At 51.0% G+C, this 25,134-nt stretch overlaps 3 protein-coding genes across 9 annotated transcripts in view; 1 reads left to right on the plus strand and 2 right to left on the minus strand.

Moving 5' to 3' along the window:
• On the plus strand, positions 1 to 9,376 carry PTGS1 (prostaglandin-endoperoxide synthase 1). The gene is made up of 11 exons (XM_084298967.1): positions 1 to 126; positions 4,160 to 4,276; positions 4,384 to 4,524; positions 5,149 to 5,292; positions 5,477 to 5,658; positions 5,747 to 5,830; positions 5,974 to 6,220; positions 6,787 to 7,073; positions 7,773 to 7,920; positions 8,032 to 8,414; positions 8,491 to 9,376. The coding sequence occupies exons 1-10, from the start codon at positions 15 to 17 to the stop codon at positions 8,394 to 8,396; spliced, it is 1,827 nt and encodes a 608-aa protein (XP_084155093.1). The 5' UTR covers positions 1 to 14; the 3' UTR covers positions 8,397 to 8,414; positions 8,491 to 9,376.
• A 3,251-nt stretch (positions 9,377 to 12,627) lies between these two features.
• PDCL (phosducin like) lies at positions 12,628 to 19,347 on the minus strand. Of its 5 annotated transcripts, none has more exons than XM_084299355.1 (6): positions 19,321 to 19,347; positions 19,003 to 19,118; positions 18,770 to 18,813; positions 18,112 to 18,286; positions 16,798 to 16,979; positions 12,628 to 16,195 (listed from the first exon to the last, which is right to left on the minus strand). In XM_084299355.1, the coding sequence occupies exons 4-6, from the start codon at positions 18,278 to 18,280 to the stop codon at positions 15,644 to 15,646; spliced, it is 903 nt and encodes a 300-aa protein (XP_084155481.1). In that variant the 5' UTR covers positions 18,281 to 18,286; positions 18,770 to 18,813; positions 19,003 to 19,118; positions 19,321 to 19,347; the 3' UTR covers positions 12,628 to 15,643. The 5 variants fall into 5 exon arrangements, with proteins under 5 accessions (XP_084155481.1, XP_084155478.1, XP_084155479.1 ...); XM_084299352.1 differs by having other exon boundaries at positions 18,992 to 19,118; XM_084299353.1 differs by lacking the exon at positions 19,321 to 19,347 and having other exon boundaries at positions 19,044 to 19,243.
• A 215-nt stretch (positions 19,348 to 19,562) lies between these two features.
• The window catches only part of RC3H2 (ring finger and CCCH-type domains 2), a 29,643-nt gene continuing 24,071 nt past the window's right edge, over positions 19,563 to 25,134 (minus strand). For 2 of the 3 annotated variants that reach the window (XM_084299013.1, XM_084299012.1), the window contains one exon: positions 19,563 to 24,865. In XM_084299013.1, the coding sequence (XP_084155139.1) occupies positions 24,667 to 24,865 (199 nt within the window). In that variant the 3' untranslated portion in view covers positions 19,563 to 24,666. The remainder of the gene's footprint in view (positions 24,866 to 25,134) is intronic. The other variant, XM_084299014.1, reaches the window with a different exon arrangement.

A 25,134-nucleotide genomic window follows, 5' to 3' on the forward strand; every position in this document is an offset into this window, starting at 1 on the left:
AGCTGCCTCTCGCCATGGGCGGTGGGTGCCGGCCCCGGGCCCCCCCGGCCGGGCTGCGGCTTCTGCTCGGCCCCGCGCTGCTGCTCTGCGCCGCCGGGAGCGCCGCGGCCGCCGGCACCGGCACCGGTACGGGGCGGAGGGGGGGGGGGGGGAGCCCGAGGAGGGACCGGGCGGGGATGCGGGGGGGTCCGGGGGATGCGGGGGGGTCCGGGGGGATCCGGTTTGGGGAGGGGGATGCGCCGGGATCCGGCAGGGGCCGGGGACCCGGAGGGATGTTGGGGGGTGGGGGGCGCGGGGCTGGGGGCGCTGCCCCCGGGAAGGGCACGGGGGGAGAGCTCGGGGCCCCCCCGGATCCCCTCGGTGCTCCCGGCGCTGGCTGTGTCCGAGGGGGCCACGCGTGTGTCCCGGGGCAGGATCGTGCCCACGTCCTGCTGGTGCCCGGCCCCGTGGGATCGGGACACAAGGGGGGAAGGAGCAGGGTCCCGGGGGTCTCCCCCCATCTGCTGCCCACCCCCGGGGCCACGGGCAGGGGCTGGAGGAGCCCCCGCGTGTCCGTGGCCGTGGGAGCCCCTCGGGGCCGCAGCCCGGGGCATCGAGGGGCACCTCTGCTTGCAGCCTCGTGGGCCACCTCCCTCCACGTGCTGCCCCGGAGCAGCTTCCTCCAGGTCCCCAGGGGGACCCTGCCTCTGGTCCTGCTTCCAGGAGATGATTTTCCTCCCTTCCATGTAGAAAAGCCCACCCTGGGTCCAGCTCAGGGAACTTCTTGGGTTTTGCAGCTCCCCACTAGCTCAGGCTGCGTTTGGTGTGATGGATGCTGCCCCCGTCTCCATGGCCTGGGGCTGGGGCAGGACGTGGGTGCAGCGACCCAAAGGGAGCTGGCTGGGGCTGAGCAGGGCAGAGGGGGCTGCTGGAACAGGGCACGGCTTCCTTCCCCCTGCCCCGCACCCCTTCCCCGCAGCCATCCTGCTGGGACTTATCGGCGTTGAGGCGGCTGTTCCTGCCCAGAAACAATGCCCCTAAGGTGGAGACTTCCCTCTTTCGGCACCGTGTGTGTCCGAAACGGGAACATGAGCTGAGGGTTACGGCACTTCGAGGCATGGGAGCGAGTGCTGCAGGAGGAGGAACAGTGCCCGGACCGACACGGGGCTGTGGCACCCCGCTGCGGGTCCCGGCAGCAGGGCTGAGCGCACTGGGTGCCACGGGATGGGTCCAGGACTGGTTGGGGACACCCAACCCATGGTGGCTGGGACGGGCACACGCTGGGCTGGTGCAGCCACGGGCAGCCCCAAGCTGCTGGCTGCAGGACGGGGCCAAAGCAGAGCTCACCACGTGGGGAAAGAACCCGTAGCTGGGATGTACGCAAAGGGATGCTTATCTTCCGAGCTCTAATTAGCAAGGGAGATACCTGATGGAATTAGGGGAACTGTGCTGTGCCCCGAGGGGCTGCCAGCAGAGCAGATGGGCTGCAGGAGGTGTGCAGCTGGAGGACCACGGCCTTAATCTTGTGCTCAGATCTACTCTAGAAGACAGAATAACAGGATGCTGGGCTTCGCCTGCAGCCTCCTGCCCGCTTAATGGTTGCTGCTCTGAGCACTTCTCAGCCCCTCGCAGGCTCCACCTTGCCTCTGAGCAGCGATGTTTGCTCCCCGTTGAGGTTTTTCCCAGGCTGTGAGCTGAGCCAGCCTGGTCCCGTGGCGTTTCTCCATTTGCCCCCATGGATATTGCCCTTGGGAGCTCGTCTGCAGCCTTACCCTCGGGGCTGTGCTTCTGTTCGAGAGCAAACCTTCCAGCAAAACAACCCCACAGCCCCTCCAGCTGCTCCTCGTGGAGGTCCCACACCGTGGAGGCCCCTGGATGCCAGCACCGTGCCCGGGGTCCCACCACGGGGAGGTCGGTCGGGCTCAGACCCCGCGGGTGCCTTCGTCAGAGCCGATTTTGATTTGTGCCCATTTCCGCCACCTGCGGTCGGGTTCCCTCCCCCGTCCCTGTCGGGGTTTCGGCTCCGCTGCACGGAGGGGACGGCGGAGCACGGGCACAGCACGGGGCTGCTGCTGGGGCATGGCCACGTCCCCCCCCAGCCCCGCTGCTGGGAGCAGCCCCCGTGCATGGCCGCAGGTGCGGGAGGAGGAGCCGCCAGCCCCATGTGCGGCGCAGCTGCGGCCCTGGCAGGTTGCTGTCGCTGGCGGTGCGGCCACAAGTGGTTGCAGATGACAATCTGGCTCCGTGGCGTGGGCTGGGAGCAGCTCACGGAAAACCCAAGGAAACCATCCCCGATCCGAAAAACAAGCGTGTGAGCCGTTTGTTGTCTTCGCAGCCCGCAGCCGTGCGCAAGACGGGAATGTCCCACCGGGCAAGCCCGGCTCCAGCCCGCACATGATTCACCCCGCGTCGCTTTGGCTGCGGTTCGCAGAGCGGATGTCGTCCCCCAAAACCTGGCATTTCTCAGCGCTGATCGCACGTGTTCACCGGCTCAGCCGTCACGGAGGGGGCCGCGATCCAGCGCGGGGGCCGGGAGCAGCTTTCTCCACACCTGGAGCCGTCCCGGCCGGATTCCTGCCTGGGGTGGAGAGAGGCCGGGAGCGCCGCGGGGGGCGGCTGTCGCGGGCTGGGACACGCCGCGTCCCCTCGCGCCCTTGTGGCTGGGACATGCCGCTCCCGCCCCACCTCGGGGCCCCCACGGCGCTGACACCGCTGTGACCCCGGCAGGAGGCAGCTGCCTGCGGGGCCCTGGCACGGAGCAGCCACCCGGCCCCACAGCAGCGTCCCCGTGTCCCCCCCCCCCCGAGCTGGCCGGGGCAGGGAGCGGGGCCGCTCCTGCAGATGTTTGTGGTGGAGCCAAGCGCGGAGCTACTGGCGCGGGAACTGTTCCGGGGATGCTCTGGCTGTGCTGCGGCACGGTAAAAGTTTCCGTGCTACAAAAAGCTGCAGGCGGGTGGTCTGAAGTTAATTTGTCTGAGATAAATAAGGACCTGCCTGCTGCCGCCCGTCTGGATGTGTAACGGAGGCTGGGATGGAAAGAGCTGGGATGAAAGGGAGCCCGAAGGAAGGGCTGGGAGCTGAACTCTGCGAGCTGCCCCCCTGTAGCATGAGGGGTTTGGGATCCCAGGGCTGAGAGCAGTTGTGAGAGCTGCCAGCCCCCAGGCAGCCCCCACCCTGTCCCGGCCCCGAGCTGCCTGGGAAACTGGGAGACTTTGCAAAATGAGCTTGATTTTTCAAAGATGTTCGTTTTTAGCTTCAATTTCCTATGGAAAAATGTGCTGCGCGTTGTGCCTGCCCACCTCCCCCGGCGTTAGAGCCTGGCTCCGGCCTCCAGCAGAACTTGGAGCCGACTGGGCTGAGCCCCGCAGGGCCGAGGATGCTGCAGCCACCCCCCGGTCACAGCTCCCGGAGCCTTCTGCGGGGTGGCACCGGGGCAGAGCCCGGTGGGTGCCGTGGCTGTCCCCGCATGTCCCCACCACCCCCGTGCCCCATCCCTCCAGTACACGCAGGGGCTGTTTTATCCCACCGAGATGTGGTTTTGCTCCTCTCCAGCTTTGTCATCCCCCATTTGGGGCAGTGAAAGCAGCAGATAGCGGGGTGCCGGCGCTGCTGGAGCCGCGTCCCTCCAAGCCCCGACCTCCCACGCCGACGCCGCGCAGGGCGGCCGGGGAAGGTCCTGGCGGGGGGGCAGCGGCTCCAGGCCGCCCACGCGTCTGCAGGAGCCGGCCCCAACGCGCTGCCCGGTGACACCGGGGGGGCACCGGCAGCTGCTGGGACCCCGGTGGCCACAGGCAGGGCAGGACGGGGCCCTTAGCCCCTTAGCCCCTTATCTGGAGGCTGCAGCTGGGGCACGCGGGCAAGGAGGTGGCTGCGGAGGAAGCAGCAGGGCCAGGGCTGGAGCCGGGAGGAAGGAGCCCCGTGGTCAGCCCATTCCACCAGCACACAGGGCCGGGGCAAAGCAGCCGCGTGCCAAAGCAAACTCCAGCCCAGACAATTGCCATTATTAACAAAGCTGACATTGTGTTTATGGGGGTTTGCCAGCTCCTGGGCTCTCGGGGCACAGGGACCCCATGCGGGATGCTCTGGCAGCACCTTTCGGCCTTTCTTTCTTTCCCAGCTGCGTTCGGGGCAGCGGTGGCCCCGTGGATGGCTGGTGACCTCTCTGTCTCTCTCCCCACAGTGAACCCGTGTTGCTATTACCCCTGCCAGCACCAAGGGGTGTGCGTGCGGGTCGGCCTGGAAGGCTACGAGTGCGACTGCACGCGGACGGGGTACTTCGGGGCTAACTGCACCTCGCGTAAGTTCCCCTCCTGGAGGAGCCCCAGCACCACACGGGATGCCCTAGCGGGGTGAGCGCTGCAGCATCCAGTGCTGAGCCGTGTGCCCGGGTTTGTCTCCCCCCAGCCGAGCTCTGGACGCGCCTCCACAACCTGCTGAAGCCCAGTCCCGCCTTCTACCACTTCGTCCTCACTCACTTCAGGTGGTTTTGGGACATCATCAACAGCACCTTCATCAGGGACACGCTGATGAGGCTCGTGCTCACAGGTGCGGGGGGCGATTCCCGGGAGGGGTTGGGACGGGTCCTGGGGCCGAGCAGGACTCCAGCAGCACCATCACAGGCAGGGGACAGCGGGGCCACCGAGCATCTCCTGGTGGCTCCAGTTTGGGGCCACCTCCCCGCGAGCCGGCCCGCAGGGGACATTAGCAGGGGGGGCCCAGGGGGCTGAGCCCCGCACGCACTGGGCTGGGAGCCAGCAGAGACACATGAGCTGCTCTCGGCACGCTGCACTCCCCTTCCCGAGGGCTCTCCAGCAGACACAGGGAGCAGCTGGTGGAAATATGGAGCTGGCCCATGTTAATTCTGTCCCTACATTTATCACTTTGCGTAAATATTTAGGTTCCAGCTCTTGGAGCTGTAGGAACACATTTGCGAGGCTCCGGCTGTTGGTTTCCCCATTTCTGTGTGTTTGTCATCTAATTCATCATGCAGGAATCCACTTAGTGCAGCAGCACAACCCCCCTGCTCCTGCAGGGAACTGCAGCCCCTAAAAGGCTGGGTGTGTGTGGGGGGGCACAGCACAGCAGGATGTGGCCGGGCTCTGCCCACCACCTCCTGGTTTCTGGGGGTCTGGGTGCTGCCCCATGGCACTGACTGCTCTCTCCTTCCAGTTCGTGCCAACCTCATCCCCAGCCCCCCAACCTTTAACTCCAACTACGGCTACATCAGCTGGGAGGCGTACGCCAATGTCAGCTACTACACCCGCATCCTCCCGCCGGTGCCGGACGACTGCCCCACGCCCATGGGGACCAAAGGTACGTGCCCGGTGCAGGACCAGCACCGCGAGGCGATGAACACGGCTGGGTTTGCAGAGCAGCACCGGGTCCGTCCCTGCTGCAGCACCACCACATCCCAGTGCCCGTGCCTGGCTGCAGGGCTGAGCCCGCACGGCACCGCTGGCACCCGCCGGGGCACCAGCGTCACCCCCGTCCTCCGCAGGGAAGCAGCAGCTCCCCGATGCCCAGCTCCTGGCGGAGAGGTTCCTGCTGCGGCACAAGTTCGAAGCCGATCCCCGGGGCACCAACCTGATGTTTGCCTTCTTCGCCCAGCATTTTACCCACCAGTTCTTCAAGACGTCCGGGAAGATGGGGCGAGGCTTCACCAAGGCGCTGGGGCACGGGGTGAGGGCGCGATGCGAGGGCGGCCAGCGTGGGGCGAGGGGGGCCGGGGTGGGCACTGGTGGTCCCGTCACACGGCGCTGTCTCGCAGGTGGACCTGGGGCACTTGTACGGGGACAACCTGCAGCGCCAGCACCAGCTGCGGCTCTTCAGGGACGGGAAGCTCAAATTCCAGGTACCACGTGGCGCCATGTGCCAAAATGCGTCTCAGTTCCGTGCTCCAAGGTTGTTTGAAGCCCACATCCCTCTGGTAGCTGCCAGGACAGGGTGGTTTTCTCCCCTCTTCCCTTTCTACCACCCCGTTCTTGTCTCCCCGAGGTGGTGGATGGAGAGGTGTACCCCCCCTCAGTCACCGAAGCACCAGTCCACATGGTGTACCCACCTGCTGTCCCCAAGGAGAAGCAGCTGGCGATGGGTCAGGAGGTGTTCGGGCTCCTGCCGGGGCTCTGCATGTACGCCACGCTCTGGCTGCGCGAGCACAACCGCGTCTGCGACATCCTGAAGCGGGAGCACCCCACCTGGAGCGACGAGCAGCTCTTCCAGACGGCTCGGCTCATCCTCATCGGTGAGGGCTGGCAGCACCGCGGGTCCCCGCGTCCCACCTCCCACGGTGACCTGGTGCTGTCGGGCTCTGCGGGGGCCAGCCCGGCTTTAAAGGCTGGAGGAGTTCCTCTGGCAGCCTTCTGGGGATCGTTGGCTTTAGTCCATCAGAAAATTTACTTTTGAGCAATTCAGCCATCATTCTGAACTATTCCATTTTAATGGTCTGGATTTTGGATGGAGGCGACTGTGTGGAATTACAGTAGACTTACGAAAGACCCACGATGCCACCACACTGCCTCTAAGCTCCAGGCCGAGCTCAGCTTTCTCAGAAACCGTTTTGTTTTTGGCAAGCTGACTTTTCCCGGCAAAAAAGATAAATGACAGAAACTCCCAGCCAACAACAAGCCCGATGTCAGGCAGGTCCGGGCGGCAGAGGGTGCGGGGGTGCAGGGACAGGCTGCCACGGGGAGCCTCGCTCAGCACATGAGTAACAGGGGCTGCCCCGAGCCCTGGGGGAGCCGGGGCTGAGCCGGGGCTGTGGCTGCTCCTGCTGCCAGCTGACGCCTCCTCCTCTCGCCTCCTGCCCAGGGGAGACCATCAAGATCGTCATTGAAGACTACGTGCAGCACCTCAGCGGGTACTTCCTCAGCCTCAAGTTCGACCCCGAGCTGCTGTTCGGGAGGCAGTTCCAGTACCGGAATCGCATCGCGGTGGAGTTCAACCAGCTCTATCACTGGCACGGGCTGATGCCGGACTCCTTCGTCATCCAGGGGGAAGAGTACAGCTACGAGCAGTTTCTCTACAACACCTCCATGCTCCTGGACTATGGCGTGGAGGCCCTGGTGGAGTCCTTTTCCAAGCAGACCGCGGGGATGGTAAGGTCCTGCTCTCTGCAGCATGTCCCATGGGGGGCTGCGGGACCCTGGGCCCAAGGCGTCGTCAGAGCACAGCTGCAGCCCACCCATAACGAATGTCCCAGTTGTATACAGCATTCTCAGCCAGTTCCCAAGGGCAGCAGGCAGCCTGTGTGTGTTGGGAGTCCTCCCCACAAGCAGTGGGGTGAGTTTGGGTCTTGGCAGCCCCATTTACTTGATCCCTGGACACTGGAATAAGCATCAGGGCGAAGCCAGCAGCGTGCAGCACCCTCCTGGGTGCAGCCTGGGCACGGGAACAGCTCGCCTCACGCTGTTCTTTGCTGCCATCACATGGATGTTTTCTTCCAAGTGATTACATCAACGCTTCTGACTTGGGCAAAGCAACACTGCTGACACACAGCCCTGCTGCTCTTGGGGTGTGCAGGCTCCCTCTGCGACCCCTGGCCCCCAGACCCAGTGATCCCTTCCCTCCTTCCTGGCCGGTGGGACACTGCCATCCAGGGCTTCTCCTGCAGGAGATGAGCTCTACCCCAAACTGTGCCAAAACAGTCTTTGGCGCTGCCCCTGGCTCCCCCTCATCCTGCTGTGGCCGCACCATGCCTAGGATGCAGGCAGGGAGGCCAGGCTGTGCCTCCATGGATGCTGGTGCCTCCCCATGTCTCACGTGAGCGTGCCCCTCCTTGTCTTCTTTCCCTCCAGATCGGCGGGGGGCAAACCATCAACGCCAACGTCCTGAAAGTGGCCGTCGGGGTCATCATGGAGTCGCGGCAGCTGAGGCTGCAGCCCTTCAATGAGTATCGGAAGAGGTTTGGCATGAAGCCCTACACGTCCTTCCAGGAGCTAACAGGTACGAGCACTGTGCTGCCAGCAGGGCCTGCAGGTCTCCCTCCTGCCACGTCCCCGTGCCCCACGGCAAGGCCAGACCCTTGCTGACGTGTCTGGTGTTCACCTGGTGCAGGAGAGGAGGAGAAGGCTGCAGAGCTGGAGGAGCTCTATGGAGACATTGACGCGCTGGAGTTTTACCCAGGCTTGCTGCTTGAGAAACCCCAACCCAACGGCATTTTCGGAGAAAGCATGGTGGAGATTGGAGCTCCCTTTTCCCTGAAGGGGCTTCTCGGAAACCCCATCTGCTCCCCAGAGTACTGGAAGCCCAGTACCTTTGGCGGAGCAACTGGCTTTGAGATCGTCAAGACAGCATCCCTGGAGAAGCTGGTGTGCCTCAACGTGAAGAGGTGCCCGTACGTGGCCTTCCGTGTGCCGGACGCCGCGGCAGGAGGCACGGCCAGCAGCAGACGGGGTGGTGGGCCCTCTACGGAGCTCTAGCACCTCCACCCTGCACAGGTAGGGTCTGTCCTTGTCCAGGGCTTAGGGGAACAAGCCCCCCGCCCAGTGCTGAGTGTCTTCTTTGTCCCTGCAGGCAGCGGTGGGGCTGGGGAACCCACCCCATGCCCGGCAGGAGCAGGACCGACGATCGTCCACCCTGGGCAGGCTCCAGCCCAGCCCCACGCCGGCAGGGAGAGGCTGGTGCCCGCTCTGGGAAGAGCTCAAGAGCCCAGGAAGAAGAGCTGCCATCGCCCGTGCTCAGCAGAACTGTTCCTCTTCCCAGCCCCTGCCTTGTGCTAAGCCACGTTCGGGGCTCTCCGGGGATCCCCAGCACCCAGGGGTGCTCCCGGCTCCTCTGCTCCTGCTCAGCCTCAGCTCCCGCTGCTTCCCAGCACCAGCAGCCCCTCTTCTGCAGGGGCATCCCCGCTCGGATGGAGAGGGGCACAGCACACAGGGAGCCCTCCCAGCCTTGTCTTCCACACGTGGCAACGAGGGAGGGATGGGGATGGTGCGCTGCAGACGTCCGTCTGTCCTTCCTTCCTTTCTTTCTGGCCCAGCTCGGGCTGCGCTCTCACCTGGCTCTCCTGCAGCCTGCTCAGCTCTGGCTCAGCCAAGCCCAGCCCAGCAGCCTCATTTGTCTGGGCTGGGACAAACAAGCATCCCAGGCACGCTGGGTGCAGCGCTGTGGCCATGCCAGCTGCCCAGCCCTGCGTCTCAGTGGGATTCCCAGGCCCCCGTGCCCCTGGCACCACGCTGGCCCCGTCACACACGATGCCACCTCTGTGCCAATCACCCGTTAAGGCTCTTGCACCCTATGCTCGTTACACTGCCCTGCACTAATAGCCGAGTAAATGGCGTCCCCCAAGGCACACTGAACTTGCTTGTCCCGCTCCACAGCTCGCAGATGTAAGCCATCGCCAGCAACGTGATGCGATCGCTGGAAGCCAGGGTCGCTGGCCTTGGTCCCAGTCAGATCCCAGAAAATGGACCTCTCGAATAAACATTGTTAAAAACCACTCTCATTTCCTCCAGCAAGTTTTCAAGCTCTCCCTCGGCAGAGCCAGGCCAAGGTAGGGTGCCCAGGGCCAGCAGGAGCTGGGAGAGCAGACGTCTCGGCAGCGCTGGTGGAAGGTGAGTGCTCAGCCGGGCTGTCGATGTGAGCCGTGCTCACCAGCACCGTGCCCGTGTCATTAACCAGCTGTGTGAGAAGAAACAAGCGGAGCTTCCCGGCTCCCTGTGCCTCAGCAGGGGCCGTATCACAGCCTCCATGAAGGTTTTGGCCCCGCTGCTTCCCACTGGCCACCAGCGCCCCACAAACCTGCTGCTGGTGACGCAGAGCTTAAGCCCAGCACGGGGCACTTCTATCACGTGAAATCCACCTCTGAGGGCACAAACAGCCCCAGCTGCAGGCGAGGCTGCAGCTCCCTGCTGTGCTGAGTGGCTGGAGGAGCTGGAGGGACCCGGGTCCTGTGCTTCTGCTCTGCCCCTGCACTGGGGCTTGAGACAGCAGCATGCGGCCAATTCACCAGTGAAACCTGGCAGTACTGTCTGCTAGGTGGGCAGTGCTCCTGCTCTTGGTGCTCTTGGGTGAGAAAACTTCCAGAAAAACCGCCCAGAGAAGCTGTCCCACCACATCCCTCCATCTGGAGGTCCTAGTCCCCTGCAGACCCCTGCTCTGCCGCACTGCACACGCTGCTGCTGAGGAAGGCACGGGTGTGCAGGACGTGCCTGGGCACCAACACACCCAGCCCACCACAGCCCAAAATGTGGTGGCTTCATGCACCAGGGGCTGCCAGCCCGCCAGAGGGTCCCAGCCCTCACTCAGGTGGCAACACTGCTGAAAAGCAGAGTGAGCAGCACCCAGGCTGGCTGCTGGCATCTCCCCATAGGGGAACGCACCCCGCGAGCTGTGCGCTGTGCTCCCGCGTCACCTCCAGGGCACGCACACGACTGCCCTGGCTGTGCAGAGCTCCAGCCTCCGAGCATCCTTCAGCATCTGGTTAGCAGCACAAGCTCGGCTCGTTTCGGTTAGACCACAAACATCCTGCTTTTGTTTGTCGCTATCGCAGCCTGCCAGCACGGCTTTGCTACCAGCCGATAAGCGCGCTGCGGCCCGGCAGGCACATGGGGAGAGCTGCCTAGGTGCTCCCTGCCGCCACGGGGGAACATCCTGCCAGGAATAGTGCAGCTGAGGCAGCCCTGCCAAACCTGACAGAGTACAAACGGCGGCAGCTTGCGGCTCTGGAACAGCCCAGCATCACCCAGGGGGGCTGCCCAATGCATCCAGGGTTCACCACGGAGCCGGGGGCTGCCGGACACCCAGCTCCGACAGACACCCAGCTCCAACAGACTCCATTCTGCTGTTCCCTGCTCCTGGCCCGCCCAGAAGACGCCTTCATACAAGCACCATTTTTTAAACAAGTGCCTCCGGGGAGCACAGCTGCAGCTCGCCTGCCCGCGGGCTGATCTGGAGAGGAGACCGCTGCCGCTGCGCTGCGTACGTGCGGTGCGCGAAACGGCAGCGCCAACATCTGCCCGTGTTTGTGTGACCTTTGGAGCAGTGATTCACCGAGCACAATGACCGGAGTGGACGGGAGGAGGAGATCAGCTGCCCGCAGTGCTGCTGCATGCAAAGGGGGCCTCAAGGTGTGAGCTGTGCACGGCCATCACCTGGGTGGGATCGGGGGCATCCAGCAGCGTTTTCACCCTCATCTGATGAGTTCTTCAGCCAGGCTGGGGCACTTCACCAGGCACCAGAGCAGGAATGGCTGCTTGGATTTTTCAAGAACGGCATATTTTGAATGCTTTTAAGTAAGAAGATGTAAATCCACGAGCATCTAGCACTTTTTAGCTATGTTAAGATATTTATCCGTAACAATGATATTGAAGACAAAAAGCGTAATCAGCACAAGCTTTGATTTTTTAGTCTTGTCCTTGGGGTGAGAACCTGATTATCTGGCTCCGATAAAACATCAAGGAACCTTACAGTACTAATTCACTTCTTGGTGTCCCTGCAAATAAACCCCCAGCACTCCAAAAGCGATGCAACATGGCTGCATGACCAGAAGAGACAGATGCAGACAAGCAAACGGACAGCCCGTCAGGGGAGCTGTGGTTTTTCAGGCTCCACGGGTACACACAGGACTAAGCAGAGCTACACCAACAGGCAGAAAAAGCCCAAATCACCTTGGCCATATCTGCATGTTTGTCCTAGGCTTGAGAAGCAGCAGACAGAAAACACGGCACAGAAAGGACAGACTGCAGACAGAGCACGTAACAGCTCAGTAGAAGTCTTACTCACCAAATCCTCACCATGCGTTACCTTGCTGTCATATTTCAGATACACAGACTAGTGCAAATGTCTCAAAACATTTAAAGGTAGTAAGTACCAACCTTGTTTTCCAGCACCAGTTGTTTTCCTTCTGAGCTCTCTTGCCCCACTGAAATAATGGATTTAAGAAGTCTTGCATTCATTTGATGCTGGTAGAACTGCATCCCAAAACATTAAAACCTGAGCAGTGCCTGCACAAGCTCTGCCACAGCACAAGAAAGGCAACCAACCCCGGTCGCTTTGCACTGACACTCCAGCCTCCCTCGACTTTCACATTTATAGCTCAGACCAGTTTCATCAGACGCACTAATGAAAGGAACAGAATTGCTGGTGGCAGTAGCTGGGGCAGGGAACAACTGCTAGAGCTCAAGGGACGTCACCCTCAGGCCGGTACCTGCCCAGCTTCGTAGCCCCGGGCTCTGCATCACCCACCAAGCCCCCAGCAGGCGCAGGGTCAGCAGTTCTCAGCTAGCAGGGAGAGCTGGGCAAACTCTTTCCCAGCTTCTGCTGGTCCCTAAGAGCACTGAGGACTTTTGGCCCAGACAAGATAAGGCGCATTGCTAGAGACAAAACATTTGAGTGCATAACCCAATTCAGACAACCCACTTCAGACATCGCAGCCAACTTCTCTCTGCCACCTCCTGCACCAGAGCCATTTGTGGTACCAAAAATGCCATCACGTTTCTGCCAGGAGCTATGTTTTATGCTAGGGAAGTTGCTGTGCCAGAAAAGATAGATGAAATATCTGACAAAATTAAAAAGCATCCTTTATTCAAAACCAAACCATTTAGTAGAGCACATCAACACAAATGGAGTTCTGATGGTGGCAGGATGCAATAGTTTTGGGGCAAGGAGAGGCACCTGCACCAAACCAAAAACCTGACGCTCCCAATGCCAAACTGGATGTTTCAGAACTATTTTATTGTATGTAGGGGTTGGTACAATTTCATTTTATTTTCAGTCCTCTAATGCATATATATACACAAATACACTCCAGTTTTTAGCCTGGTCAGGGCCTTACCTAAAATTAGATAAATAAATAGACTTCAGCATTTCACCTATAACATTTACAGACAGGAGTTGTAGTTTTGAGTTCTACTGAACAGACAGGGGACAAACAAATAGCTAACATATCTTAAAAAGCACCGGCAGCACTACCCAGCCCTGCCCACAACGCTTCTCAGCAGCTCCAGCAGCCAACCTCTGACTGCTCAGATTTGTGTTGTCTGTGTTGACAATGAGAAGCAGCATCCTAACACATCTTCTCTCTATCCCTCTCTCCCTTATGCTTATTGTATTCTCCAAGATTAGTGATTAATTGAATTCAGACTTCTTTCCCACACGCCTTTTTTTTTTTTTCCTTTTGCTATTGGCACCATGAAACATCTGTCATGTAGCTGAGCACTGAAGATTAATAACCGAGTCCCCTTGCTGCAGGCCATCTGACACAGAGCAGCAGGAGAGGTTTTGATCCTATTACAGCTTTACTGACGTAGGGATTAAAAAACAAAAACAAACAAAAAACACTTTGTACAAATAAAACTTCAAAGCACTTCAAGCAGTCAGCTCTCGCCCCTCCAAATCATTTTATTATGATGCTAATATGCACCCTGTCTGTGCTACAGACTTAACTGAACCTCCTCCTAAATATAAATTACAGCTGCTTTGACTTTTTTTCTTAAATGTGCTGATACCCACGCTCAATGATTTAATTTCACGTAACTTTCATGTGTTTTTTTTTTTTCCGCAATTCTAAAAAGAAAAGAATCCCTTATCACATTTTAAAATTTGGGTTTCTGCCAGTTCCCTTAAAACAGCTACAATTTGTGCCAATTCAGTAATTTTTAATTACAAACTACTTATCTTCCTGCTTATCGCACTTTTAGTAATATAGTTCAAATAGATACAATTGCCAACACTTATTCTTCTCTATTAAGATCTAGTCTTACTGTGAACCAAGAGCTTACACAGACATTTGCATTTCTTCCTGGTGTTCCAAAGTGCCTTCAACTTGCAAAAAAGCTAAACAACAACAACGAAAATTAAAAAAAAAAAAAAACATAATTAAATTTAATCATTAAACATGGCATTACACTGGGTCGTACATTCAGGTAACTATAGTCTACTTTCCTCACAATTAAAAAATAACGAGCAACATAAGGAATGCATGAGAAAGCAGAAGTGTTGTAACATCCAATTAAGTATGCAGAAGACACGTAATTCAGTAACAACTACGTACAGAGTGCACGCATTCAACATGCTCATTTGTACCAGGTACATTGTTTGAGTCACTCAGCCATAACCTGGCCAGGAAAACCTTTGCGTTGCTCTGCATCACTGGAGGTTTTCATGCTTGCGCTCACTGTAAATTGCTAATGGTTTCTAATGCTACTCAGGTTATCTCACGGCTACCTAGCGCTAGACTTGCTGGAGTCAGGATGAACTGTAACGTACTAGAAACCCTGAAAATTACTTCCCCATATTACCTCTGATATACAAAGTTAGTAGAGCATAAACAAAACAAACACTTTAATAAAAACGTAACCACTAACAAATGGTAATGACAAAGCGCAATATACAGCTCTTGTGTGCAGGAGCAATAATGATCATGAAAAGACAAATGGGCTCAGCCAGTGCTGCACGGCTTTCACCCTGTGCCCAGCAGTAGGAGCCCCCCTGTGTTCTGGGGGAGAAGAGAACTTTAAGATCAATGTCACTGGGCAGCTGAAAGAGCTGTGATAGCTCCTGAAGAACTGCCATCAGAGGAAGAACAGGACAGTGGCCATGGTTTTGATCAAGCCAAGCCCTCTGTGCAAGAATGAGTCCCTGTGCTTCAGACAAGGGAATCAGCTGTGCTACTGAACGCCTGCCTAGGGACCTGGTCTATCGGCTCAAGGATGATTTCCCACAGAGCCTTCCAGTCATCTTTCAGGTCCAGGGGTTATTAATATTCAAAATGCAGCTGAAGACTCATCTTAGCAGATAATCTGAAGACAGACAGAAATGACCATCAGCAGTGATTTAACAATTTTAGAGATGTACGAAATTCTGAGGCTATTCAAATTCTAATTCTGCATTTTGCCAACAAAGTTCTCCTTGATGCTATTCAGCATGTCCTTTGGAGCTCTTCATAAAAGGTCTCTTTCTCTTAAGAGGCAGAGCTTATTTTCTGCAGAAGTAACTACTATGAACTAATGGTAGGTATTTTAAAACCCAAGAATACATTAAGAGCTGTAACAGAAGGAAGATTTTCTCATTTAAGTCTCGGGTTAAGGTTAAAGAACCCTCTCCAGCTGAAAAGTAATTTTCAGTATCAAGTCAGGAGCTGTTGTTATTTGCAAGTGAGAAAAGAACAAAAATATGACACCAATTGTTAGAACAATGGTACTTCCAAGAAGGGGACTACAAATGGAAGATGGGACCTAGCATTGTTAATTTGCTGGCAGCAGTTCAACTGCAGGTTAATAAAAGATTTGAGCACTTCAAAACACGTTTGTCTTAGTAACTAGGTGCCCACTTTCTGATCCAATTGGTATTCGCATTGTTTAAGCAAATTTGTAAGGAGACTGACTATTAACAACTGATCCAAGAACAAAATGTTTACAAAATTTAAGTGAGAGATGACAACAGAATACACAATTTCCTAAATTTACTGAATTGTGTTAGAAATTCAGGTTTAGTATAATACATTTGAACTGCATAAAAGCAAGACAGTTTTAGTGTGCACTTTACTGAATTAATTTAAGAAAATGTTAGGAATTCCTTGTATTATTTTAAACAAAATTTTAACGAGCAAAAGTTGAAGTGCATGGAGGGGAAGAATAATATACCCACGCTAAGAAAGGAAGAAACCAGCCCCTAGCACAACAACATCCCGCTGTACAACTACACCTACTGGCCCGTCGGTGTAAGTGGTTCAGTCTATTTCCAGATCACTGTCTTCACTGTAACACGCAGATGGGTTATGTATAGAAGTCAGGAGCACTAGGTCTTTTTCTGGAAGCAGACCACACTCCTGCAAAAAAGCCTCCAGGTCTACAGCAAAAAAATCTTCTCCAAGCTGGTCAGTGATTCGCACAAAGTTGCCAATGAGCTCACCTGCCTTATAGATCAGCAAAGCCGGCAGAGCATTATTAGTAAAGCGGGTGCTGGCACCAATGAGCGAACTCTTTACTCTGCAAAATTTAACGGTTGGATACTCAGCAGCCAGGCAGATCATACAGCCATTCAGGGATTCACTGCCAGGGATATCATCTTCGTAAATATGGATCATGATCAGTGTGCTTTTATGCTCTTTATCAACCGTGTCCAAAAATGCTTCTCCACTGGTAATCTCAAAAACCTTTTTAAATTGCTGCCCACTGTACAACTGCTGTCTCATCTCCTCCATCCGCTGCTTCCTGTATCGCTGTAAGAATTCCTCATCATCTTCATCATTGTGAATCATGTTATATTCTTGTAATGTCATCTAAAAAATACACAGAAAGATATATGACAAAAAGAAAAGGTCTACATCACTATGTGGGTCACTTACATAATTGATTTAAATCAAGAGGATTAATGTGGGTCGCTCATCTTTAATAATACCAAAGTGCAACCCACGAAGGCTCAAGCACCCTCTGTATTACACTCCATTTTGATCTAATTAGGAACTATGTCCAGTGGGAACAGTGATTTCAGCCTTGGGTATTCCTGTTTCCACAGGCTGCACTAATAACACAAGTGGCTGCTCCCACTTTAATTCAGGTTAATGGCAGCTATGTGCTTTCACTAAGCTATGAGCACCGCTTTGGGTAAGGTGTCTGACCTCAGTCTATGCTGTCAAACAGCTTCCTTCTCTCATCAGCTTTTTCATTTAGTTTTTCAGTAAACAACTTTTGCCAAAACAAATTCACCGTCTTGTCTGCAGAACTGAAACGAACAGAGTTTTATGCATTTTGTCTGTTCACCTCCTCTGCTAAACAGACCTGCTGACCAGATAATGATTCCTATCTGCTTCACATACACAAACGATGAAACAAAAAATGTCAAACATTTAAATGGCATTTTAATTCCTTTGGGCCATGTTACCTTTCCATTGATTTTTTCCTGGATCTCTTTCTGCTTCTGTTTCTCAGACTCTTCATCTAAGTGAGATCTACAAGTCATAGATAACTTCTTTATGAGTCGTTCCATTTCTCTGCGCTGCTCCTGTCTCTGTTCTGTCTCCAGTTGTTTAAATCTCCGCCAGTCATTAATGACTCCTTTCGGACCTGAAATTAAATGGCATTTACTACAAAATTACAAACATCATTTCGTAACGTGCAATACAATTACATCTCTCGTTTAAAAGTACAGTCATACTATATAAGGCAGCAGTAAAATAGTGGGCCTGTCATAAACTTTTTATACACTGTGCAAAATGCTGTAATTAAATGAAATAAAAGTAGCTTGCCATTTACATGTCCTTGCGTGCGTATCTGGGTGCTGGGTTATCTTTTTTTTCTTTTTTTTCGGTACATCTGGGAAGACTAAAGCTTATCTAACTAGGCTACTCTCATAATTGTCCCAAAGGTTATTTCAAAGATTAATATCTGGGCTCTTGAAATAGAATCACCAGCCCTCAAGAATTCCACTACTGTGTGACTTTTCATAAGAACAAAAAGAATGCGATGGGAAACTATAATCAAGTTTGTCGATATTCCTGTACAGAAGTACATTCTGTGACATACAATAGCGTTAATTCTCACAGACTTCACCTTGCAATGTGCTACCATGCTGCTGGGGCCCTGTGGAAAGAAGTACTTTTTCAGATCCTCTCTAAATATGCCAGTTTAGTACCATAATGCTTCCATTCTTCCTTCTCAGGTGATGGATGGGAACATACGTAAAAAAGTTTTTTATCGTTCTTAGAAAACACACTGAAATACAGAGGGCCAGTATTTCACAAGAATCTAAAAAGTACCCTCTGGATCCCACCAACTGTCTGCAAAGACCAGTACCGTGCCCCTGACAGTGCCCGTACAGAATGCTGCTTTAGGAGAGCCTGGCCACTTTCTGTTCCTCGCATACTTGTTCAGCACCTACATCTGTCACATCAGGACTGCTAGTGGTTAACAACTGGCGGTTTACAGGAAAGAAATTTATGGATTATCAGCCAAATTGCATAAATCTCTTTAGTCTGCAGAGACTAACTGCCCTAGATATAAAGCCAAAGCCTCTCAAAGCGTAAGGCAAACGCTAAAATAAAGAACCAGCTATTAACTAAGGTTAGACTATAGCCAGGAAATGATCAATCTCTGACTCGAGTATACATAAAAATAGGATTTTCATTACCAAAAAAAAAACACACAAAACTTCCAGTAAGCAAAGCATTACAAAACAGTTAGCTTGATATAACAATACCTGTGTTGACTGCACTTCCATCACTGCTGAGCTCTATTTCCCCAACAGTTTCAGGAATGGAGCTCTCCCCTTCTTTATCTTCTTTCTCACTGTCTTCATCCTCACCCTCACTACTGCTGTAATAATACTGGAGCTTCTCACCAAGTAGTTTATCGTCCAAAGCAGTCATTATGTTCTAAAAAATAAATTAACAAAACAGACATTTCTCTTACTCAAACATGCAGCACAAGAAACCCCTCGAAACGTGTAACAATAGTACTCTACTTTTTCATGTTTTTTTTTTAGCCACGTAAGAAGGTAATGGCCCACTATCTACAGAGCAGTCAGTCACGGGTTAATTCTTGGTCACAATTTCATATGTATTTAAGTTAAAAACCTTTACGAACAAAGCTTTGAGGCTCACTACTAAAAAAAGTTGTTATAGAACCCGTTTCTGCACTACAGTGTACTTTAGTATATATCTAAATATTTTTACCCGTGGAGAATGAATTTTCTAACCGTGACTTGGGCATCTTGAAAGCCCCAATAGGACAGCTCCGTTAGGTTGATTTCCCAATTATTTACATTTTAATTTCCAATATTATTTTAATTATTTTAACAATGATTCCTCTAAGCTAAGAAACGCTCAACATAATTAATCAAATTCAAATGTTCTGACCTTTATTCCTTTCCAGTCTCTCAGAAACAAGCTTCCAACAAAACCTGGAGGAAGAGATTTCAGGTTGTATTAATTCAAGCTGTTGAAGACAAACCCATGAGAACTTCTGCAGCCAGTCCGCGCATTTACACAAGGAAATGCATGGAAGGAAAGACGTTTAGAGAAAACACAACCGCTTTTTCTGTTAAAAACAGATGCGTTATTGGAACAGGAAGCACATACGTGTTAAATACCGGGACAAACCAGGCAGACGCTCGGTGCTGACGGCTCGGACCTGGGATTTGCGCTGCGGATCAGGGCACCACCGGCGAGGTCTCCGCGGCTGCCATGGTCCCAGCGGTGCCGGCTCCTGTTGGCACGGACGGGGCCGCTGAGGCAACGGCCGCCACCTCCACAGCCTCCTGCCCCCCTCCGCAGCGCTGCTCCGTGCCGGCTGCGGGCTCACCGCCGGGATTACCGGGATTATCGCCCGGATTACCGGGAGGCGGCCGCTGCCCCCCTCCCGTCCCCAGCCGGTCCCGGCCCCAGCCCCGGCCCCGCCGCCCCCTCACCGCCAGCCGAGGCCGCTCCGGTACGCGCGGGGCAGGCCGGGAAGGAGGCGGAGCAGGGGAGGCCGCACCCCCCTCCCCCGGCCCAATGGACCCGCCCGGGCGCCACCACCCCGCGGGCAGGGACTGGGCCCGCCCGGGCGCTACCACCGCGCGGCGGGGGGGGAGCCGGGCCCGCACCACCTCCTCTCCTCCCTCCCTCCCGGCCCTTCCCCGGGTTGAGGCACGGAGGCGGTGAAGGTGGACAAATAATTTTTATTTGTGCATGCAAATACATGTCAATACTGCAAACTTCTTCCATCGATTCTCTCAAACACTGAAAACCATGATGCTCTACTCTGTGACCAGCCAAAGCTAAAACCTCTTCACTTCAGTGCTACAGCAAACACGCACAGAGCGCCCCGCCGGGCCCTGCCCTACTTCTAACACAAAGGGAAACAGTACAAGTCGGGAATAAAACCGAAATAAACGGAATAGAATTTACTCCCCCATATAACCCCATTTCATTTTACAGATTTTAAATTATAGTTTTAAATAGAAGCTGAGAATGCGCCATAAAAATGAGCATTAAATCCATCGTAGCGATGGTGCCTGCTTTATACATGATGGGTGTACACCATCTTTTATTTCATTTACATTTCAATCGAACAATAGATTTGCAAAGAAAATGTCTAATACAGACGTAAAAATATTCACACTAGAGCTTCACAATCGGTTGTACAATTGACAAACAGGCCTCTTTTCCCAAACTTTCCAGCTAAGCAAATTTATAAAATGTAATCAATGCAACAAGAAAAAAAATTTCCTTAAAACTTCCAGGGAAAAGAATACGCAGTAAACAGTATAAATGCGGACAGCAGATGCTGCAAGCTAACCACAATACTTCTGAGTGGCTGTACAGTGGGTATGTGCAGTACAAATAAAAGCCACGTGTGTTGTATCACAACTACCGTATAATGTACTTGTTTGCCCAGCTAAGAAAATGCATGCATTTCCATGCCTTGGATTAACTGAGATCTACTCTGGATAAATTGATGGGCTATGTGCAAATGACCCTGGCTTTTGGCAGTAGTGAATGCAGGCTCTGTTTTATTTCAGCTTTTACAGCAACCTCTTGACTGATTAAAAGCTTCCACAAACCTACTCCTCAAGTAACGGGGTGTAGCGCTACGGTTCGATACAGGGAATTTGGAATATTCACATTTGTTTTTATCCCATCACTGCTAGTTCTTTTCCCTCGTTGTGCTCCCTTGCAAGCAAAGAGATACAGTGACGACTACTGCCAATTTTAGCTGTTCATTTATACTGGAGAATTGGGTCATTTAAAAAGCACATTTGTGTTCTGCTTGCAGAAGAGGTCCCTCAATTAGAGGGAATTTCCTGACAAAAGGGATTAAGCTACAACATAAATAATGGACTTTTACATACTATATGTCGATCATTTCTCATTTTGTTACACTCTCAAATTCAGCATCTTCCTTTAATAAGTCTAATAATAATGAAAAATCTGTTCACAAATATGATCAAGGAGCTGCTGGCATACAGTGTTTATGTACAGCAACAGGTACAACTTGACAACTTGTGCTTTAAGAAAGCAAACAGAAAACATGTTTGGAACTATTCTGAGTTTAGATAGTTATTTTTAAGTGTTCTTTCCTCAGCTGTTTATGACCGCTGTGCATTATTTTGTACCTCATCCAGCCTAGTACACTATTATACAAGAACAGCATTCAGCTCTTGAGTACAGGATAAATTAAAATCTCAATCATGTTATCAAAGCACTAAAACCTCCCAAATTAGACTTATACAATGAGCAATGAAGAGCTTATTTAACATAATCAGCTGTATACAATCTTTCTTCTTTGAAATCAAGTGTCAAACTTTAGCGTCCCTGTACTAGACTACCAAGAACCAACGCCAGTTTGCTTTGCAAAGAGTCTAACCTTTCCTTTGAAGGGTCTAGTATACATTCTACAATGCAAAATCTGCATAAACACTAAGATTCATTTCTTGTCACCTGTTTACAGGAACAAAATATCAGTAGCAGGGCGATCACTCTGCTATAATTACACGTTAAGAATGTACAGATAACTACTTTTCACACAAGCATTCTCCCAGCACAAGCATTAGTCTCTATTAAGACCTATGTGGGAAATGAGGCAAAACAAGGAATGAATCCAGGTAGTGAGGCAACACAATTAACTTAGATACTAATAACTCCTGTATCTCTTGCATGTGAAATCCCTGCTGTACCCCTAGTAGGGGTGGGGAAAAACAAACAAAACCAAAAATAATAAAAAATGCTTGTCCAAGCAAAGCAAAAGAGCCAATCTCTTTTCCCCAATCTGCTATGGGCCTTTTTTTTTTTTTTTTTTTTTCTTCTGACAGCAAAGGCCAAAACCTAAATGGGAATCACTGCTATTAATGCACGAAGATTAGTCACTATATCTCAGTGTCAGAAAATAAGCCCTTCCGTAGCCCAAAGGCACCTGATTTGCAACTAGACAAATGAATACATACTTGTTTATATAGGGTCAAGGGATGAAACTCCACCAAAGAAGAAAGCCAGAACTAGGTTCCCACCTGTAGATTCTACTTGTCAGGGCACTGGAGGGCATAGTTTCATGGCAAAAATCACATAGTCAGTGTTAAAACTGCAAGACAAAAGCTGACATGCTATTTAAACCCCCAAGTAACTTTTTGCCTTTCATTCTCTATATTAAAAATTTGAGAAAATAACTAGCCTCAGTTAAGAACCAACTTTCCATATGAAGTGTATGGTCATCCTAGAGAAATACTATTATCATGGGACCTCCTGCTGCAGACAAGAGTATATAGATACATTTGTTCTTAAATATGCCAATATGGTTGGCAGGAATATGTTAGGCTTATGTAACTTCACTGGACAAACAGGCAAATGTGTGTAAGCAGCTTATCCCAATCCCCCTCCAGCAGAGCACAACCAAGTTTTTAAAATTGCAATTTTAAAATTAAAAAGTTAAGGTAAATACACAATCAATTTATGTAGTATATATTCACCCTCAGATCATGCTGAAGATGTTCTGTGGAGTTCTGGTGCACAGAGGGCTCTTTCCCTGAGGGCAAATAAGGACTTCTCAAACCTTTATATTTTCTCTATTTTTGTAACAAAATAGCAATTTAAAATTTAAAAATCTTTTAAAAAAATTACATCACCTTCAACATGGAAGATCTCACTGTTTAAATATCCATGAAAGAGACATACTTGTTTGCATATCTGTTTTGGAATTACATTGTACAGCAAATAATAGTATCTCAGAAGCATTTCAAAAGTAATATAAATTCATATTTACAGAATGGTCTTGGTATAAAATATACAACAATCATATTTATGTCTAACATTCTAAGTTAAATTTAACATCAATAGGAAATAAGTTAAGGTGACAAAGGTGGTCTGGTTCTTGTATCCATTCACTTTGAGTTGCAAGTGAAACAAAGCATCAATCTAATCCTAGCTATGAGGTGGCACTGGCTATAGGAAGGTACAGCAACAGCCAGAGAACACTAGAAGACTACTTGACTGTTTTTCTACATACATTCCTTAACATTTGAGTATTAAATAGATGTGTAAGATCTTCCATACTGACACCAGAATATCAAAACTAACCCTTGGATTTTCATGTATATTTACAACATAATTATTTCATGGACAGGTTCGTTAGGAGAGATATCAAACACCAATATTTACTTAGTCTAATCAGTAACCCTCAGGGAAACGCCAACCCCCACCCCCCAGAAACGTGCACAAAACAGTTATCAAAATCTTACCCGACCACATAGCTGTGATTTTGTAAAATAACAACTCAGACGACCAGTAACATGATCCTCTTTAAGCATTTTGCTAGCAGGAAAAGCCCTTACATGCAGTACACCTGGTGAAAGATCAGCTTGGCTTAAAATATTCCAGTACAATTTTCAGAGTAAACAACTTCACAGAAGTTAATAAAACATAAAAAAAAGTAAAACTTGTCACAAAGAAAAGTAAGAGGACAAACAAGATAGTAATTATCAGGAGGGAGAGTCCTGCTTTCTTTTCCGAAAAAAAGTCAATTTTTAAGCTTCTTAAAAAAAATATGCCCAGGGCTCTAGATTGTGTGTATTTATGAAAAACTCTTTTCAGTTGACATGTCTAACATGATTCTCAGTCACATCTTAACAGGGCATAAATTCATACACTTTTCCGTACTCTGAAGGTCAGATAATGCTATATTATTGTATTTTCAAGGTCTTTGAAAATAAGTTGCCACTGAACAAGCAAAAATTAAACCTGAATACAAAATAATGATTAACAACATTAAACAAAAGGTAATAACTGCCTTAAATTCCCAATATTTAGTTTAAATTAAAAACAAAACAGTACAAAAACAGCAATACCATCTTGTTAGTCAGTGCAAACACTACATACAGGGTTTTCAAAGGAAAGCCAAGAGCACCTGATACTTTTTGCCAAGTCATCTGGATTCTATAATCTGCAAGTTGAGAACTATTAATAAAAAAAAAAATGCTGTTACATTAGTGCATAACCTCTCAAAATGGTTGACAATTGTTTCATGTATAACTTGGGGAGATCAATACCTAGTACATTAGCTGGAGGACTTAGGCACTTGGTTTACTTCTGGTGACTTTACTTGGACAAGTAGCCTGTGTATGTGTATCTACAGTACTAAAGCAGAAACTGGGTGGGGGGATGGAAACAAAAAGCTGCAGCAAAGCACTGCACCACAGACCTGCAAATAACGCAGCAGTGCAAAGCTAATGGTGTGTTAACCCTGTAAAAAGTCTCAAGTCCAAATCCCCACCTCTCAGTCTTCAAACAGGAAACAATACTCCATGCAAAGTTCCACAACTAAGGAAAAAGCAGCTGCAACGAGACACAAGTTCTTCTCTCATGAAACAAAATAGAGACAAATAAGTTAGTCTTCCTTTCACTAGATGTATCATTGTAGGATCCTGCTAGTTTAAATAACTGAGTTGTTAGTTTTCTACAGAAGCCATTTTAAACAAGAATGGCTCAGATACCGCACCGGATTGCTACAAACTCATAAAAAGCTGCTTTAAGCTTAAGTAAAACAATGTCCAAATTCCATTCATTTGTGGAAAGTGAACGCCTTACCCTAGTAAAGTAAGTTTTTTTTCTTCAGAATGCTAATGCGAGAGGGGCTTGAAGTATCAAAGAGTCCACAGGAAATGCATGACCCCAATATTATTTTTTTTAAAAAAAATATACATTATATAATATATATTATATATATAAAAAGCTAGTGTAAATGCTTCCATGGTGTGGTCACAAGCTGGAAAGATGAATGCCTTTCAGCTGTTAACCATCCTGCCATTTGCAACAGGCTTTAAAAAGTCATTTTTATCCTCAGACATAATGTGAGCAGTTTTCAAAATGAGGCTGCCAACACTGACTGATGTGCTGATGGGCAGGCAGCTTGCATTGCTAACAGATGTTGTGATCGGCTGACTGAAGCAAGAAGTTACGGGCAGGATTGTTTTCTGCTCCTCCCTGAGGAGAAAAATAAGTTACAAATATTAAACAAGTACATGCACAAGTATCCGGAACTGAATTTCTGTGCATTAAATAAATACTGACAAACTCAATTTTAGCAACAGGAATAACATCTTACTAGGGAAGGGTATGCTCAAGATGTTAAATGCAGTCTGCCTCATTTTCAAGGGCTGCATTATACATTAAAAACTAAAGAACATGTAAACCTAAAATAGTGTATTTTAAAAACTACCTCTCTATGGAGATTTGTGCAAACAGTCTGAAAC

Source organism: Netta rufina (genome assembly GCF_964035555.1).
Source record: "Netta rufina genome assembly, chromosome: 20".
Taxonomy (NCBI): Eukaryota; Metazoa; Chordata; class Aves; order Anseriformes; family Anatidae; genus Netta; species Netta rufina.